At 29.3% G+C, this 17,141-nt stretch overlaps 2 protein-coding genes across 3 annotated transcripts; both read right to left on the reverse strand.

Annotated features, from left to right (window-relative positions):
* Positions 1–3,204: 3,204 nt before the first annotated feature.
* Positions 3,205–4,622, reverse strand: LOC145009084 (uncharacterized). The gene is made up of 2 exons (XM_078967748.1): positions 4,190–4,622; positions 3,205–3,344 (listed from the first exon to the last, which is right to left on the reverse strand). Exons 1-2 carry the CDS (start codon positions 4,620–4,622, stop codon positions 3,205–3,207), a joined length of 573 nt encoding a protein of 190 aa, XP_078823874.1.
* Positions 4,623–7,265: 2,643 nt separating this feature from the next.
* LOC145040519 (eukaryotic translation initiation factor 3 subunit B-like) lies at positions 7,266–16,895 on the reverse strand. Of its 2 annotated transcripts, none has more exons than XM_078988435.1 (11): positions 16,590–16,895; positions 15,984–16,221; positions 15,742–15,888; positions 15,513–15,641; positions 15,294–15,422; positions 14,461–14,544; positions 14,247–14,371; positions 11,891–12,089; positions 10,204–10,724; positions 8,661–8,769; positions 7,266–7,734 (listed from the first exon to the last, which is right to left on the reverse strand). In XM_078988435.1, exons 1-11 carry the CDS (start codon positions 16,709–16,711, stop codon positions 7,405–7,407), a joined length of 2,133 nt encoding a protein of 710 aa, XP_078844561.1. In that variant the 5' UTR covers positions 16,712–16,895; the 3' UTR covers positions 7,266–7,404. The 2 variants fall into 2 exon arrangements, with proteins under 2 accessions (XP_078844561.1, XP_078844567.1); XM_078988441.1 differs by having other exon boundaries at positions 16,585–16,722.
* Between the last annotated feature and the right edge of the window lie 246 nt (positions 16,896–17,141).

A 17,141-nucleotide genomic window follows, 5' to 3' on the forward strand; every position in this document is an offset into this window, starting at 1 on the left:
TATATATATATATATATATATATATATATATTGAGTCATTAGAAGTCAAGTTACAAGTATTTTCGTTTTAGTTTCTATTTTCCTTGGTTTTTTGTTTTTTTTTATTAGGTTTCTTCGTTCACAATGCTAAAACACATAACTTTATAAAATATAATAACACACTAGACCAACACATGGTTATTATTTTAATTCTCAATAAAAATTGTAAAATCATAACCGATTATTTAACTTTTAACACACTTAATCAATTACATATACACATAATATGACAAAGATTTTGAGCATTTCTTCAATTTTTTCAGTTTTTAGGTATGGAAATCAAACTAAATCACGAAAAAAGTGAGTTTTCTAAATAATAAAAAACTAAATAGTTAGTTTTTCGGTTTACAAAAATATCTTTTTTTGGGTAAATTATATCAATCGTCCATCGTGAACATGCCAGAAAGCATGTTTAGTCTCTATTTTCAAAAATTAACTCTGATTGTCCCTCGTTTGTTTTAACTTTGCACACTTCATCCCTTCAGACATAAAAAGACTATTTTACCCTTTACAATTTGTGTTTTAATTTTTCTATTTGTTTTATCATTTTTCAGTTAATAAAAAAAAGATATATATATATATATATATATATATATATATATATATATATATATATATATATATATATATATATATATACACCCACCCCTCCCCCCCCCCTTTTTTTTTTTTCTTTCCTTACATTTCTTTCATCTCCGGAAAGACCAAAACATCACCACCAAATAAGGGACGATCTGAGTTAATTTTTAATGATACGGACTAAACACGCTTTCTAGCATATGCACACACTCAAAGTATCTACTAGGCTTTTGGCGCTATAAATTACAAGATGATTATTGTCGTGATCAACTGGTTCGATGGCAATTGCAATTACATCAATTTCATTCCTATCCCAGGTATATAAAAAGATAAAATAATCACATAGCTGACACGTGCATACGAGAGAATGGAAGCCATCATGAAGCAAGTACAACATCAACTCAAACAAAAGTAGGAACAAAAAAACTTTTACTCAGATAGCTAGAAGCAGTAAAACATGAATAAAATCAGTTACAACAAAAATTACAAATATTATCATTATACTCCGCACCAAAGGAAGAAGCAGCTAGCAACTCAACCACAAAAAAACCCAACAAAGACACTCAGGAAATTTCATCCAATAACAGTTAGTCAAATTATGATTATTCGTCGTTATAAAATAGTGTGGGTAGGATAATAATTGTAAAGTGTGACATAAAGTGTTTGTCGGTTAGTAATAATGTAATGTGACATAAAGTTTGTAAGATCCGTGATAGTGTAAGCGTCAATAGTATAAATGGTTTGCCGTATTGCAATCATATGATTGCAATAATATAAAGGTTACGTGTGTAATTGGCTCTTTAAGAGCCTATAAATTGGGCTTTGCCCGTAATGAATAAATCAGCGTGATTTGTGTTTAAGACTTTAGTTGTATCCATATCATCTAATACACCATTCAGGTATAAAAATCTTATCCATCATCATTTTATTATCGCATCATTTAATTTGAAAATTTTTACTACGAATTTTCATTGTTATTATTTGTGTATCATCACCATCATCATAAAATTCAATATTAATTGTAATCACCATTATCAACATCATATTTGAATCCTTTTAGAAAAACTAATTCATGAATTTAATATTTTCGTATCGTTGTAGTTTTGGTAATTATATCATTGTCATCATCATAAAATTTAATATTAATTGTAATCACCATTGTCAACATCGTATTTGAATCCTTTTAAAAAAACTAATTCATGAATTTAATATTTTGGTATTTGAATCCTTTTAGAAAAACATAAAATTTAATATTAATTGTAATCACCATTGTCAACATCGTATTTGAATCCTTTTAGAAAAATTAATTCATGAATTTAATATTTTCGTATTTGAATCCTTTTAGAAAAACTAATTCATGAATTTAATATTTTGTAGTTTTTGTAATTATAATTATTAATTATCGGTAGGATAATAAGTATAGGATGATTCTAAATGCACGAATTTACTTCCAAATACACGAATGAATTGATTAAATGACATATGACAGTTACCAAATTTGACCATTCTAAATATATTTATATTAAATTTGCATAAACGGCTGTTATACAAATTGACCAAGAAGTTCCTTTCCAAGTTACATTAAATGCCCTTACACTTTTAATAATTCTAAAATCAAACCTTATACTATTTTACAACTTTAATATATATATATATATATATATATATATATATATATATATATATATATATATATATATATATATATATATATATATATATATATATATGGGAAAAGTGAATATACCCTTAAGGGTATATAAGCTTAGGTACCCAAACTCACCATATTATATCGTTTTATATCATATATACACATTGTGTAATTGTTCAATGTTCTTATAATTCAACTTTTAACTTAATCTAACTCCAAGATTTTTATAAATTTTACATTTATCTTCATTTTACATAATTTTCATTTTTAACTATAATATATATAGCTTAGTAGGTCTTCGGCATATATATATATGATGTAAGAGGAATATAATAGTGAAATTTCAAAAATCTTGAAAGTAAATCAAGTTAGGAGTTGAAGTTTAAGACATTATAATGATTATATCAAACAAAATGATGTATTATGGTAGGTTTGGGTACCTAAGCTTATATACCCTTAAGGGTATATTCACTATTCCCTATATATATATATATATATATATATATATATATATATATATATATATATATATATATATATATATACACACACACACACACTAGTTTATAATCCGTGGGAACCACGGTTATAAAATTAATTAAATTGTATAGTAAAAATTTAAAACTATTAATCCGTTATTTTAAATAAATTATAAATTTAAGAGATAGTTTTTTAGTTATGCGAAATTATAATCGTTGATTCAAATAAATATGTAAAATTAATTTTTATATATATTAGATATTTTTTATTTGTGAATTAATGCAAACATTAATATAAAACTTAAATTTTATAATAGAGAATAAATACATTGACAAATAACATCACATTAATGAAGAGGTCTAAAAAATTTAAAACGGAGAACTAATATATTGACAATAAAATAGAGATCTTGAGATTCAACCTCAACTTTGTATTTCACATCTGCCGCTCTAACCTCAACTACCCCTGCTACCACCAGTGTCACCGCTATCCTTGCCACCACCTTCATCATCGTTGTCACTACCACCGCCACCACATCCATCACCTTGTCCACCACCGCTACCACCACAACCGTCGCCACCACTACCACCCCATGCTATGATTAAGAAAGGTAATTTTGGTATTTCTTAGAAACCAGGTCATTTTTATTTAATTAAACGGTGGGTAGATGGTAATTTTAGTAAAATTACATAAGTTTTTTCTGGAACATCCTATGGCTATATGAGAAAATAGGTAGAGATAATTTTAAAAAGATAACGATTGAAACATTCTCCTTTGTTTTCGCTTAATTTTTATATTTTTTTATATTTATAATATCATGATATGAACCCGAATTCAAATTTTCTATTTCATAGTGTCTATTATTTTGGACACAATTACGGGAATTTTTTTACTTTAAAAATATTATTTATAAAATGTTGTTAAAAATATATATTTTTAATATATTATTATATATAAATAACTTTAGCAATAAAGGTTTGAAAGTAAAAGAATTAAAAAGTTGAAGGTTTAATATAGATTATTATTATAAGTTGTGGGGTGTTGAATAAAAATAGGGTATTTCTAAATACAGGAATCAATTTCCAATTACACGAATGATTGATTGACTGATATATGTCCGTTACTAAATTTGACCATTTGAAGATATTAATTGTCAAAAATGTAAAATATAGAATTTGATGGGAATGAGTCAGTGCAAATGGAGAAATGTTATAACTATAAACAACAAAACATAAATTTGATTTTATTAATTATCAGATATTATAATTGTAGAATTGTTACAATTATTGTGTGTTGCAAATGGAGAAATGTAGGAATTCAGGCGAGCAGCATAAACAGTTTCCCATCTAGCAGACCGTGATGATCTGTTGTGACGTCAAAGTGGTAAAATAATAGGCATTGGATATGCTCCATGTAAATCAACCTTCACATAATGATCACCTCTAACAAGAGCAATAACAACAACTCTATGAGTTGAGATGTCTTGGGGACCAAGCCATAGTGGAAAACCTATTGATGGACTATCTTTGCTTAGAAAAATAACTATTACATTATACTTGTTAGCAATGAGAAAGCTAGTGACCGGCATAATCAACCAACGATCTGTTGGTGCGAAATGTGATCCATTGAAATTCAATGAGTGATGTATGGTGTTTAAATCGTAATAAAAAATATCTGCGTACTCAGCTCGGTGTGCTAACAACTCATTCTGTAAATCTAAGCGGATTTGATGCCAATTATCTTCACTATAACCGAGACACGTTGCTATTGCACGAAATCCACAATTTCCATCTCCCCTCACGTTTTGTATGTTTGTGACATATGGATGAAATTCATACGGAATTTCATTCATAAGTGGATCTGAATTATACATTACTTGTTCTTGGTTGAAGTACGAGCTATGCATCGATTGTTCCTGATTAAAAGTTGAGTTGAACATTGGAGGTTCTTGGAACAAGTACGTACTGTGCCTATCCGGTTCCTGGTTTAGATCAAACAAATTAGACCGCATATAATCAGGCGTATAAGTAGAAATGCTACGTCGAGACGGATATTGAGTTGGTGGCACTTGAGTCGGTTGATCTTGAGGTGGTGGATGTTGAGTTGGTTGGTCGTGGTTTAAATCGATATGGGTTTTCTTGAAAAGTTTCTTCTTTAAGGAGGGGTGCCCACGAGTATTTTAGTGAGTAGCAGGTTCAGAAACTGAAGTTGTTGACGGCGTGATTAAGTTTAGTAACTTCCTTGCTAAACTTAACTTAACAGGTCTTCATTGTTTTTTGTAATGAGCATTAAATATATTTACCTCAACTGCACAACCCAAATTATCATCTTCTAACAATTTGCATTCTAATAAATCAAGTTTCTTCCAAAACTTATCTACTGAATGAAGTGGTACACAATAACCTTTTTTAACAAATATAGCTTGTTCATGCGCACATGGCAGCCCATAACTTGTACGTACTTGACATCCACAATTTCATAAACAAATCCAAATTCTTTGGACCGCTCATATTCTTTGAAAATGATATCAAGTGCATAAATTGAAACGAAACGACACAATGGTTTTAGATGTGGTATTTCGTAGTACCGATGTACAATGAAAATTTTGTTATGCGCAAGACTCGCTTTTATACCTGTGTATTGTGACTCAACAACATCAGCAATACGCTTCAATGATTTGGCGATATCTGATCGTGATGTTTCGACATATCTTTTTAACTTGGCATGTTGACTTTCAGCTCTATTAGTTGTGTGATTGCCAAAGTTAAGAAACTTATCGGTCCATGCAGACACAAACTTTTCTTTGTGTGGTGTCAACCATGTTTTGTTTAGATAAGAAAATGCCAAAGTTAAGAAACTTATCAGTCCATGCAGACACAAACTTCATTATTATTTTTTTGTAAATATATTCATAAGATCATTTTAATTAAACAACTTTTATGAATAATTAATATGTTTCTACTTGTTAGTTTTCAAAATTAATAAAGTTTTAAGGGTTTAAGATTTAAATTGATAAAATCTAGAGTCTTTTCTAAAACTACAATGTAAACCGAAGGTATAAAATTGTAATATTATATTTTATCGATAAAATGATTATTTTATCGGCACACATATTAATACATTTTATCGGCACATATATCAATACATTTTATCGGCACAAATATCAATCATAAGAATCTGAAACCAAATTTTCATTTTTATCCCTTCTATTTCTTCTATTTTTGTTAATGTTTCATATTTATATTTTTTATTTAACAAATTAATTTTTTTCTATTAATATTTAATAATATTCATTATTACTTTTTTTGTAAATGTATTCATGAGATCATTTTAATTAAACAACTTTTATGAATAATTAATATGTTTCTACTTGTTAGTTTTCAAAATTAATAAAGTTTTAAGGGTTTAAGATTTAAACTGATAAAATCTAGGGTCTTTTCTAAAACTACAATGTAAACCGAAGGTATAAAATTGTAATATTATATTTTATCGATAAAATGATTATTTTATCGGCACACATACTAATACATTTTATCAGCACACATATTAATACATTTTATCGGCACACATATCAATACATTTTATCGGTACACATATCAATCGTAAGAATCTGAAACCAAATTTTCATTTTTATCTCTTCTATTTTTGTTAATGTTTCATATTTATATTTCTTATTTAACAAATTAAATTTTTTTATTAATATTTAAAAAATATTTATCAATAGTGACGGAAGATGAAAATCCTCATTCAAAAGTGATGGAAGATAAAAAAAATAATTATTAGAGTGTAATACAAAAATTAGAAAAAAAAAAAAAAAAAAAAAAAAAAAAAAAAAAAAAAAGATATATTTTTGAACTTACATCTAAGTTGAAGGGAGTAAAATAAAAAAAATATTGAAAATCCTCATTCAAATTTCAAAATAGAACTTACACAATTTTTATTCGTGTATATTTTCAAAATAGAACTTACACAATTTTATTCGTGTATATAGGAACACCCCTTAAAACGTAACATAAAGTGTTGTCATGTGACGGTTTGTAAGACCTATAATAGTATAAGGTCAATAGTATAAATAGTTTGTCATCATCTTGGATTCTGTGCTTAATTGGCTCTTTAAGAGCCTATATATAAAAATCTTATTCATCATCATTTTATTATAGCATTTGAAAATTTTTGATATCAGAGCGTCCTTATACTTTAAAAACTATGAATTTTCATCGTTATTATTTGTGTATCATCACCATCATCATAAAATTTAATATCAAGTATAATCACCGCATTTGAATCCTTTTAGAAAAACTAATTCATCAATTTAACATTTTCAGGGGGGGGGAAGGGGAGGTGAAAATAGGAACAACTTAATATCTATGTTTTTACTAAAGTATAAAAAAACCAATAATTTGATAGTTTCCAAAGTAAAAAATCAAAATCTCCAGTCTTACTTTTGGTTTTGGTAACAAAACTTCACCATTCTCACCTTAATCGTTAGAACTTAAAAACTAGATTGTTTAAAGGCTTTTCGAAATGAGTGTTTTTTTTTTTTTTAAAGTAACCATTAACCACAATAATTTCATGCAAATTTAGTATAATTTTAACAAAGTTTACTAGAAAAAAACACAAACACCTTGGCAAAAATCCAATTTTCAGAGTCTCACTCAAACATCTTGGATTTCTTCAGAAACATCTAATAATTCTTCGACTTCAACTTCTTTAGCTTCATATTCCTCTTCCACATCACTAGCTTCTCCATCTCTCAACATTTCTCTCTCCATTTTCTCTTCTTCATGGTGTTTCTTCCATTCATTCACCCATTTTTCCCATTCTTCCTTCAATTGTTTTCTCTTTTCACGATCTTGTTCACTTAATAACACTGAGATGTCTTGATCTTGTACATCGTATTTTTTGCTGTATTTTTTTAGGTTTTTCAATATTTCTTCCTCTTTTTCGGGGCTCAAGAAAGATGGTGGCCTTGGTCTCCACAAAAACTGCAACAATCAAATCAATTAATATTTTATTATATCAATGACAAGGGCATTTTCGTCTTTTCAGTCCGTGTCCAATTCCACCTTTTATCGTTGGCACATAACCGAGGTTATTTCCAATGTCGAGAGGATGAAAAGGGCATTTATGTCTTTTGCACGAACAAGCAATTCAGTCATTATATAAGGAGCTTTCTAGAGCTCTTTTTAGTTAAAAGGGCATTTACGTCTTTTACACATGTCTTTTGAGTCGATGAATGTTCAAATCCACCTTCAAGGGTGGCACGAAAAAAATAATTTTTATAGCATTGACATAAGGGATAAGTTTTTTTAGGGTTATTTCCTACTTTAAGAGAATGGAAGGGCAGTTATATCTTTTTGCACAAACAAACTACCGAGTCAATGTCTCAAATGGTTTGGCTTGTTACCTAAAATTGGCATTTATGAAGCTTTCTAGAGCTTTTTTTAGTGAAGAAGGTGAGAAGGGCATTTATGTCTTTTGAGTCGATGTTCAATTCCACCTTCAAGGGTGCGACAAAAAATTCAATTGTTCTCGCATTGACATAACAGATTAGCTTTTTTAGGGCTATTTCCTATGTTGAGAGAATGAAAAGGGCATTTATGTCTTTTTCACAAACAAGTAATTAAGTGATTGTCCCACATTGTTTATACTATACCATTGACACGATGTTATGACTAGACAATCTTTTTGTAGAGCTCTTTTTAGTGGCAAGGGTGAGAAGGGCATTTATGTCTTTTACACTGACAATGATAAAAGGGGAGTTTACATCTTTTGCAGAAACAAGAGATTGTGGTCACGCATTTTTGGTGGGACAGAACCGGACATTACAAGATTTGTATAAGACTAATTTTCATGATAAAAAGATGAGGGCATTTTCGTCTTTTCCGCATATAAGAGATGAAGAAATTACCTGGAAGAAATGATCCTTTAAAATTCGGTAAAGTAGCTTCCCATTGAATGACCATATGTTGAACCCATTTTCCATCTCATGAACTGAAGTCACTGAAGTTGCAACATACCTTTTAAAAAAGACATCAAAAAAAATAAATGAGTTGGTTATAACTGCATTTTAGTAATGTAATATTTGTTATAAATAAAAATTCATATTAATTAATTATATATATTTAAATGTTTTTTTCATTAACCGAATCATTTATTTTGGTTATAACTATCTAATAACAAGATTTATAAAGTTATAAAAAAAACATATCAAGCTATGTTAGCTTATTTTTTAAGCTTTTTTAGGTTGTCTTGTTTGACAAACCAAAATGTAGCTTATAAGCTAGCTTTTTTTTTAAGCTACTCAGACTGCATTTCAACGAGCCTATTGACTTTTTTCTTAATTTTTCCAAAATGTACCCTTTATTACTTAACTTATAAAATCAATCAATCTTCCGCATGCCCTTTTATGTCATTTACATATTTCAGCTAGTTTTTATAAACATCACTTTTATCAACTAGCGACTAGCTTTTCAGCTATCAGCTAGCTGATAAAATATAACATTTGATAAAACTAGCAGATAATAGACCTGAAATATGTAAAATGAGTAATGACATAAAAGGACATGTAGTTTTTCTCAGGCGAAAAATAAATTTGGGGTTTTTCATTTTTTACAAAAAAAGCCCTCAACTTTGTATTTTTTTCCGAAAGAAAAAACTTTCAACCTTCTAAATGCTTCCAAATAAACCCTCAACTTTTTAGTTTTTCTCAAAAAAAACCATACATTTTACAATTTATTTTGGCAAGAAATGACTAAAAGAACCAAATCAGGAAAAATGAAAAAATACAGGGTTTTTTTCAGGCAAAAAACAAATTTGAGGGTTTTCATTTTTTCCAAAAAAGCCCTCAGCTTTTTATTTTTATTTTTCCCGAAAAAAACCCTTAACATTCTAAATGCTTCCAAATAAACCCTCAACTTTTTTAGTTTTTCTCAAAAAAAACCATGCATTTTACAATTTATGTTGGCAAGAAATGACTAAAGGAACCAAATCAGGAAAAATGAAAAAATACATGGTTTTTTTCAGGCAAAAAACAAATTTGAGGTGAGGGTTTTCATTTTCTCCAAAAAAGCCCTCAGCTTTGTATTTTTTTTCCCCGAAAAAAACCCTTAACATTCTAAATGCTTCCAAATAAACCCTCAACTTTTTTAGTTTTTCTCGAAAAAAAAACCTTACATTTTTCAGGCAAAAAATAAATTTGAGGTTTAATCCGGAAAAAAACACAAAATATAAAGTTTTTTTTTTAGATTATGTTAACTAAAATATCCAAAATGACATAAAAGAGCAAGTAGAAGATTGAGTTATTTTATAACTATATAAACGGTATATCTGAAAGAGAAAAAATAACTAAAAAAATAAAGCCTCAATAAGCTCATTGAAACACTAGTCTAGGTAGTTATAGCTGTGTCAAACATATCCTAATACCAAATATTTGAGAAATAAAAAAAAAATACCTTCCAGTAGGATCCCATTCAATATCAGTAGCCATAAAATGTTCAGCAGTAGCCATAGTTTCCATCTCATCAACATTATAAAACTCCAACTGCCCATTAAACCCTTTCAACCCCGCCAAAATCACAAACCTGCCACCTGGCGACCAAAACATTCCATTCGCCTGTTTCTGCTTAAGAGTCACAAGCTTCACCACCTTCCCACCTTTGACTGAGTAAAAGCTAACATCGGGCCTTGGGTTATCCCCATGTATGACACCGAATCTGTGACCTTTCGGCTCCCATGCAAATGAAATTACTTTATCGTTTTTGTTGTCAAGTTCAAAGACTTCAATTGGAATATCGCGTTCTTTGATCCTGAAGAGCTCGAATCCTGTGTAGGTGGATTTTTTGGTTTTGGTGTAGCGGTCAACTTTGACTGCGAGGTAGTCGCCGGTGGATTGCCAGTACATTTTGCAGTCGTTTACGGAGAAGAGGTTTTTTTGGCGGAGTTCTTGTTTGCTTGGGATTTGGAAAAGTGACACCTGGCAATGGAAATGCCATGTAGGCGTGTTGTTGGAAATTGTAGAAATAGTAATGTAGTTTGAATTATTTGTCTAGGGTTAGTCTCATAGAAGACCTTATATTTTGGACATTTGCCTGAAAAAGACCTTGTATTTTTTTATTTTTTTTTTCCGGGTTTTATGCGGAGAAGTTCTATTATTTTGGGGAAAAAATTTATAAAGAATTAAATCTTTTCTTTTTTTGAACTAGAAAAGTCCCGGTTATTTAACTTTTTGCCCAAATTAACAAAAAATTCTTTTTTTTTTTTTGTATTTTAACAGGAAATGACAGAGTATATGATTTTCCCAAAATAATGGGACTTTTCTGTTCAAAAAAAAATAGTACTTTATCGAAAATTTTCCCAAAATAATAGGACTTCTCTGCATAATATCCGTTTTTTCTGAAAAAAATTGTAAAATGTAGGGTTTTTTGAAGAAAAAAAAACTAAAAAAGTTGAGGGGTTTTTTTAGAAAAAATACAAAGTTTAGGGTTTTTTGGGGAAAATGAAAAAATAGGTCTTTTTAAGGCGAAAAATAAAGATAAGGTTTAACGCGGAAAAAACAGGTTAATCTCATTGCCTAAAAAAGACCTTGTATTTTTTCTGATTTGGCCCTTTAAGTCATTTTTTGCCAAAAAAAATTGTAAAATGTGAGGGTTTTTCCAAGAAAAACTAAAAAAGTTGAGAGTTTATCTGGAAGCATTTAGAAAGCTGAGGGTTTTTTCTAGAAAAAAATTGAGGGCTTTTTCGAAAAAAAATGAAAAAAATACAAGGTCTTTTTCAGGCAAAAAATAAAGATAAGGTTTAATCAAGAAAAAACACAAAATATAAGGTCTTCTTTTAGATTAACCCTAAAATTTTGATGATTCTTGAAGCTTTATTTATATTTTAATGTGTGTTGATTATTGTAAAAAATAAATAACTGAATTTTTATTTTTATTTTTTCAAATATACGTGATATTGGTATTTTGTTCTTTATAGTAATAAGTGAAGAATGGAATTGGATTGGATTGGATTGGATTCCTTCCACTTTCCTCTAGGAATTATCAAAACCCATCAAACATGGAATTTGGAGGATTCCAATGGAATTGAATTCCCAAACAAACTAAGGAATGGAATCTTGGATTCCAATTATGATTATGAACTTACTCTTGCAGGTTGATTTCCTCCACCAAGTTCAGGAACAAAGAGTGCAAAAATAGGATCAGTGGGAGACCAACTAAAGTCCATAACATTTTCAACTTTGATGGATTTCTTGTCAATTAGACTGAAGGTCTCTGTCTCATAAACTGAAATTACGTTTTTGCCCATTCTAGCAAAGTACTTGTCCTCTTTGCCTCCTCCCCATCTGCAAAAGTACAAACATGTCCACATCATCAACACACAAGAACAGGATAAAATAATATGTAAGACTTGACTTTCTAGGGTTTGTTTTGGATAAGATAGCTAAGAATTTATTAACAATAAGATTGTAAATTAACTCAAATTGTGGAACTTTATAAGAAAGATTTATTTTATAAGAAAGTCTAGGGTTTGTTTGGATAAGATAGAAATGGAATAAGAAATGAGTCATTACACTTATCATGACTCGAATGAATGAATGAATGAATATTTCTTTAAATTTTTTTATATCATGTGTAGTGTAATATTATGTATGGTTTGAATTCTGCTATATTGTTATTTTAATTATAATTCATCATATTCTTATTCACAAAAATAAGATTTTGTGTATGATAGAAGGTAAACAAAACCAAAATAAGTTTATACTAAAAATTATTTTCTACGAATTTATTAATAATGAAATTGTATGTTAATAAAAATTGTGGAACTTTATATGAAAGATTTGTGTTATTAGAAAATCTAGGGTTTGTTTGGATAAGATAGAATGGAATAAGAAATGAAATGAGTCATTATACTTATCATGACTGGAATGAATATTCCTTTGAATTTTTATATCATATGTTATGTAATATTATGTATGGTTTAAATTCTGCTATATTGTTATTTAATTATAGTTCTTGAATTACTTATTTATAAAAATAAGATTTTAAATAAAATAAAAGCTCAATAAAACCAAAATGGGTTAATGCCATAAAAACACTTAAATTTCCAGGTTTTTATCGGTTTTGCCAAATTTTGAATTTTATGTCCATTTTTACCCTCGCATTTTTTTAAAAATGTTCGGTTTTACCCTTTTACCGGTGATAATAGGTTTTCCAGGTTACTATTATATTAATTTCGCAAAAAACCCCTTAACTTTACAGTTTTTTCACGTTTTTACCATTAAAATTATAATTTTTTTATGCTTTTACCCTAAGTAATTTTTTTTCATATTATACGTAATCATTCAGAAAAATCGTATTTATATACGAAAAAATGTTTATTTAAATATTGAATTTACGTTCTTTTTAATTGTTATTTCTTTATATATATATATATATATATATATATATATATATATATATATATATAACATTAAAAAAACAATGTGAATACAATATTTAATTTAACATTTTTTCGTATATAAATACAACTTTTTCTACATAAATACGTATGATATGAAAAAAAAATTACTTAGGGTAAAAGCATATAAAATTATAAACTTATGGGTAAAAATGAAAAAAAAAAAAAAAAAAAAAAAAAAAAAAAAAAACATAAACTTAAGGGTTTTTTTGCAAAGTTAATAGAATGAAAACCTGTTATCAACGGTAAAAGGGGAAAACCAAACATTTTTTGGAAAATGTGAGGGTAAAAAAGGACATAAAATTCAACTTTGGGCAAAACTAACAAAAACCTGAAAACTTGAGGGTTTTTATGGCATTAACCCAACCAAAATCTACTCTAGTATAAAAAAAAAAATTTGCCACATGTCCCTCATTCATTTTGCCACATGTCATTTTGTAGTTATTTTAAATTAAATTTTTTCCACATGTCATTTTATGGTTTTTTCCATTTTATTAAATTTCATATAGTATTTTAATGTAATAATTGTAATAAATATAATAAGAAATGGATACCAATTTCATTAATGCAACTTTTCTTCTAATTTAAAAATTCTAAATCGAAGCTCACTTATTTCCTTTGTTTATTTATTTAAATTCAAAAAAGAAATGAGCACTTTAATTTCAATAATTCAATATTTTTCTAATTTTCCTTATAAATCCAAACTTAGACCTTCATATTTAACTTTTTTTTTAATAAACCCGAGTAATACAAGGGTCTTACTCTCACAACTATTAAGTTTATAAAGAAAAATATTTTTTCTAAGTACTTTTAATAATTGAACTGTGAGTTAATTTAAATCATAGAACTTTATAACAAAGATTGGTGTTATTAGAAATTGCATTAATACAAATAAGGTTATATTGCAATTCTTCACTCCATGGTATTCGAACAAAAAACCTCCAAGGAATGAAAACTTTAACATGAAAAAAGGAATCAGATTTTTATTGGAATGGAATCAACAATTCCATTCCATAATTCTCAATCCTTCAAATACACATACCTGAAAACAGGCCATGAGACTCCAGTAAAACCTCCAGTTCCACCAATTGCAAATTCATCAGCACTTCCTTTAAAATCCCTCATTACTTTTCCAGTTCTTACATCAAATATGTTGAGCACTACCCTCTGATCATTACAAAATATTAAAGTTAACCAAAAAAACATTGTTATAATTAAAGAAAATTTAAAAATAAACAAAATATTATGCTTCTTACATGTGTATCACGTGGGTTGCTTGGCTCATGGCTGCTATATGTGACCAAATATTTCTCACCAGGTGAGAAATCAATGAGTTTCACCTAATTCAACAGAACAATTTCAAAACCTAATTTATTTGTTTATTAATTATCATTGCATCATTCTTTTATTTTCCCAAATCAACTATTTTGAAACCTGATATAAGTCTATAGCAGGTGAAAATGGTTAATTTGGAAAAATGTATGTAACTTTTATGGTTTGATTGAAGAAAATAAAGTAATACTGTTAAATGGTAAAACTATCGATGAAATATAATGTTTTTTTTTAATTTAACCAAATATAGCATTGTCAAGTGCTTGCATTTGGATGGCATTGCTATAACTGGATAGATGTCTTAGAGGGTGTTTGGGATTTCATCTAAAAGATCTTATTGACTTATTGGCAATATAAAAAAGACTTTCAAAATAACTTCTCATTAAACCTTCAAAAAGGAGATTTCAATAAGTTAGGATTTCTAACTTTTCAAAACTTCTTATAACTTTTTGGGTTGTAAAACACAAATACCCCATAAAACACGTATAAGCTAAGACAAACACTTTTTAAAAAACAACTTATTGACTTATTGACTTTTCCCACCATAAAAGCTAATCCAAACACTTTTTCAAAAACTCATTTTCTCACCATCATAAGTCAATAAGTCCTTTTAAAGTTCAAAATGAAATCCCAAACACACTCTTAGAGTATAATGTTAAAATAGGATTAAATGAAAGTAGGATTCAATTATAAACAAATGAAACTAAATTGCTATTTCTTGCATTTACCTCTAGAGCAAACCTAAACCATAACCAACCTGTGGATGAGCATAACGCATTAGGCGGTTGAATGTGGTGGCACCACCCCACACAGCAGCACCCTGCCTGTGGACTGTGGCCAAGTAGGTGCCCAATGGAGACCACTGCACAAAACTTTCAGTCCAAAACTGCAGAAAATTGATAAACTCAATTGTAAGTAAAACATGTTTTAATAAAATACACAAAAGCAATGCAAAAGATAAAGAATTTCCACTCACAGGGCGTTTGTAAACAGGATCAGCTTTCACTTGTCTTGCATCATTCCACAACACCTCTGTGTCTGATCCAGCACGAATAACAAACTGATCTCTACCTTTCTCATCAGTAAGCCAATGCTGCAGATTCTCCTGCATTAATACATCACATAGAAAAAGAAATTATATGACCTTCTTCACTATATAACATTGTCATATATGGGAAAAAAGTAAGCTTAATTCAAATACCTACCCCTGGTGTGTAGGGCTTGATTTCAGGAGGGGCCCACTCGTCTGGAACTTTCATGAACTTCTCAATTTCATCAAACATATTGACAGCAAAAATATGTGCTCTGTCTAGTTTGTATCCATTGGTCTTCTCCTTAGCAAGTTCAGCTTCCTACAACAAGCAAAACAACAGAAAAGGAAAAGATTCGTTTATTCAAACATTGGTTTATAGAGAATTACTGGATTAAAGAAGGGTGAAGGAGATACTTGAGGAGTGTTGTACTCAATGAAGCAATAACCTCGAGTTTTCCCAGTGTCTTCTTCTACAGGCATCCAAAGCCCATTCTCCTTGATTACCCCAATTTGGCTGTAGATTTTACGCACTACACCTTCAAGCTTTTCAAATTTCTCACGAGGCACAACTGGCAAGTTATCAACAACAATAATATTCCCAAATCCAGCATCAAATTCCAATGAATCTTCCTCGTTAAGATCATCATCATCGCTGAAAATACAAATACAGAAAACTTTACCATGCTGTTTAATGAAACATACAATCTCAAAACAAAAACTCAAACTCAGAACAGAGAACACGCACAAAGTAACAGATATTTAAGTATTCAGTAGCTCAAAACAAGAGCAGATGCCCATTCAGCTGCAAAACCTCAAGCAACTATGTACTTCATATGCAAATGCTTAACTAAATAGATATAAGTATTCAACTTTTTTAAGGACATGTACAATTATATATAAGACAACCTCAAATTTGATCATACGATTCGTGTACTCAATCATTGAAAACATGCAGTGCAAAATACTCGACCTTACGAAAATATAAACGCATAATCGGGTCATTAGGTTTTCTTACCCTACCTTTTGATACCAAAGTCTTCACCGGGAGGGAGCCGAACAGAGTTCCAATCAACTGCTGACAAATCGATATTTAAACGAGCCGCTTCAGCTCTTATGTCGTCCATTGACATCACGTCCGCCATGATTTCTCGATGTTTTTTTAGATCGAATAAACCGCAATCGAGAGGAGTTCAAAGCTTCGCTTTTGCAATTGCTTGATTTAGGGTTTCTGATAACTTGCGATCGGAGGAGCAGCGCAACTGTAGAGTACTACTAGTAGCGTCGAGAAGATCACCACCACTTTTAGCGTTACTTTTGTAAACGAACCAAAGAGACCCTTCATTTTTAAGTGGAGACGAAAATTTTCACTAACACACCCCACATTTTTATTTTTTTTAATGAGAAAATTCATGAAATAACAATGTCTTAAAGGGTATTTTACTTTTTAGCCTTAAATTTTCAAAATTTGTAAAATACCATCCCTAGAGGCTGCTCTGCGGATACGTTTACCTTTCGGAGGATTTTAGCATACCTCTACGAAAATGAGGTGACAGCACTAAATGACAAAATATT

This window comes from Lactuca saligna, chromosome 1 (assembly GCF_052625555.1).
Source record: "Lactuca saligna cultivar CGN05327 chromosome 1, ASM5262555v1, whole genome shotgun sequence".
Taxonomy (NCBI): domain Eukaryota; kingdom Viridiplantae; phylum Streptophyta; class Magnoliopsida; order Asterales; family Asteraceae; genus Lactuca; species Lactuca saligna.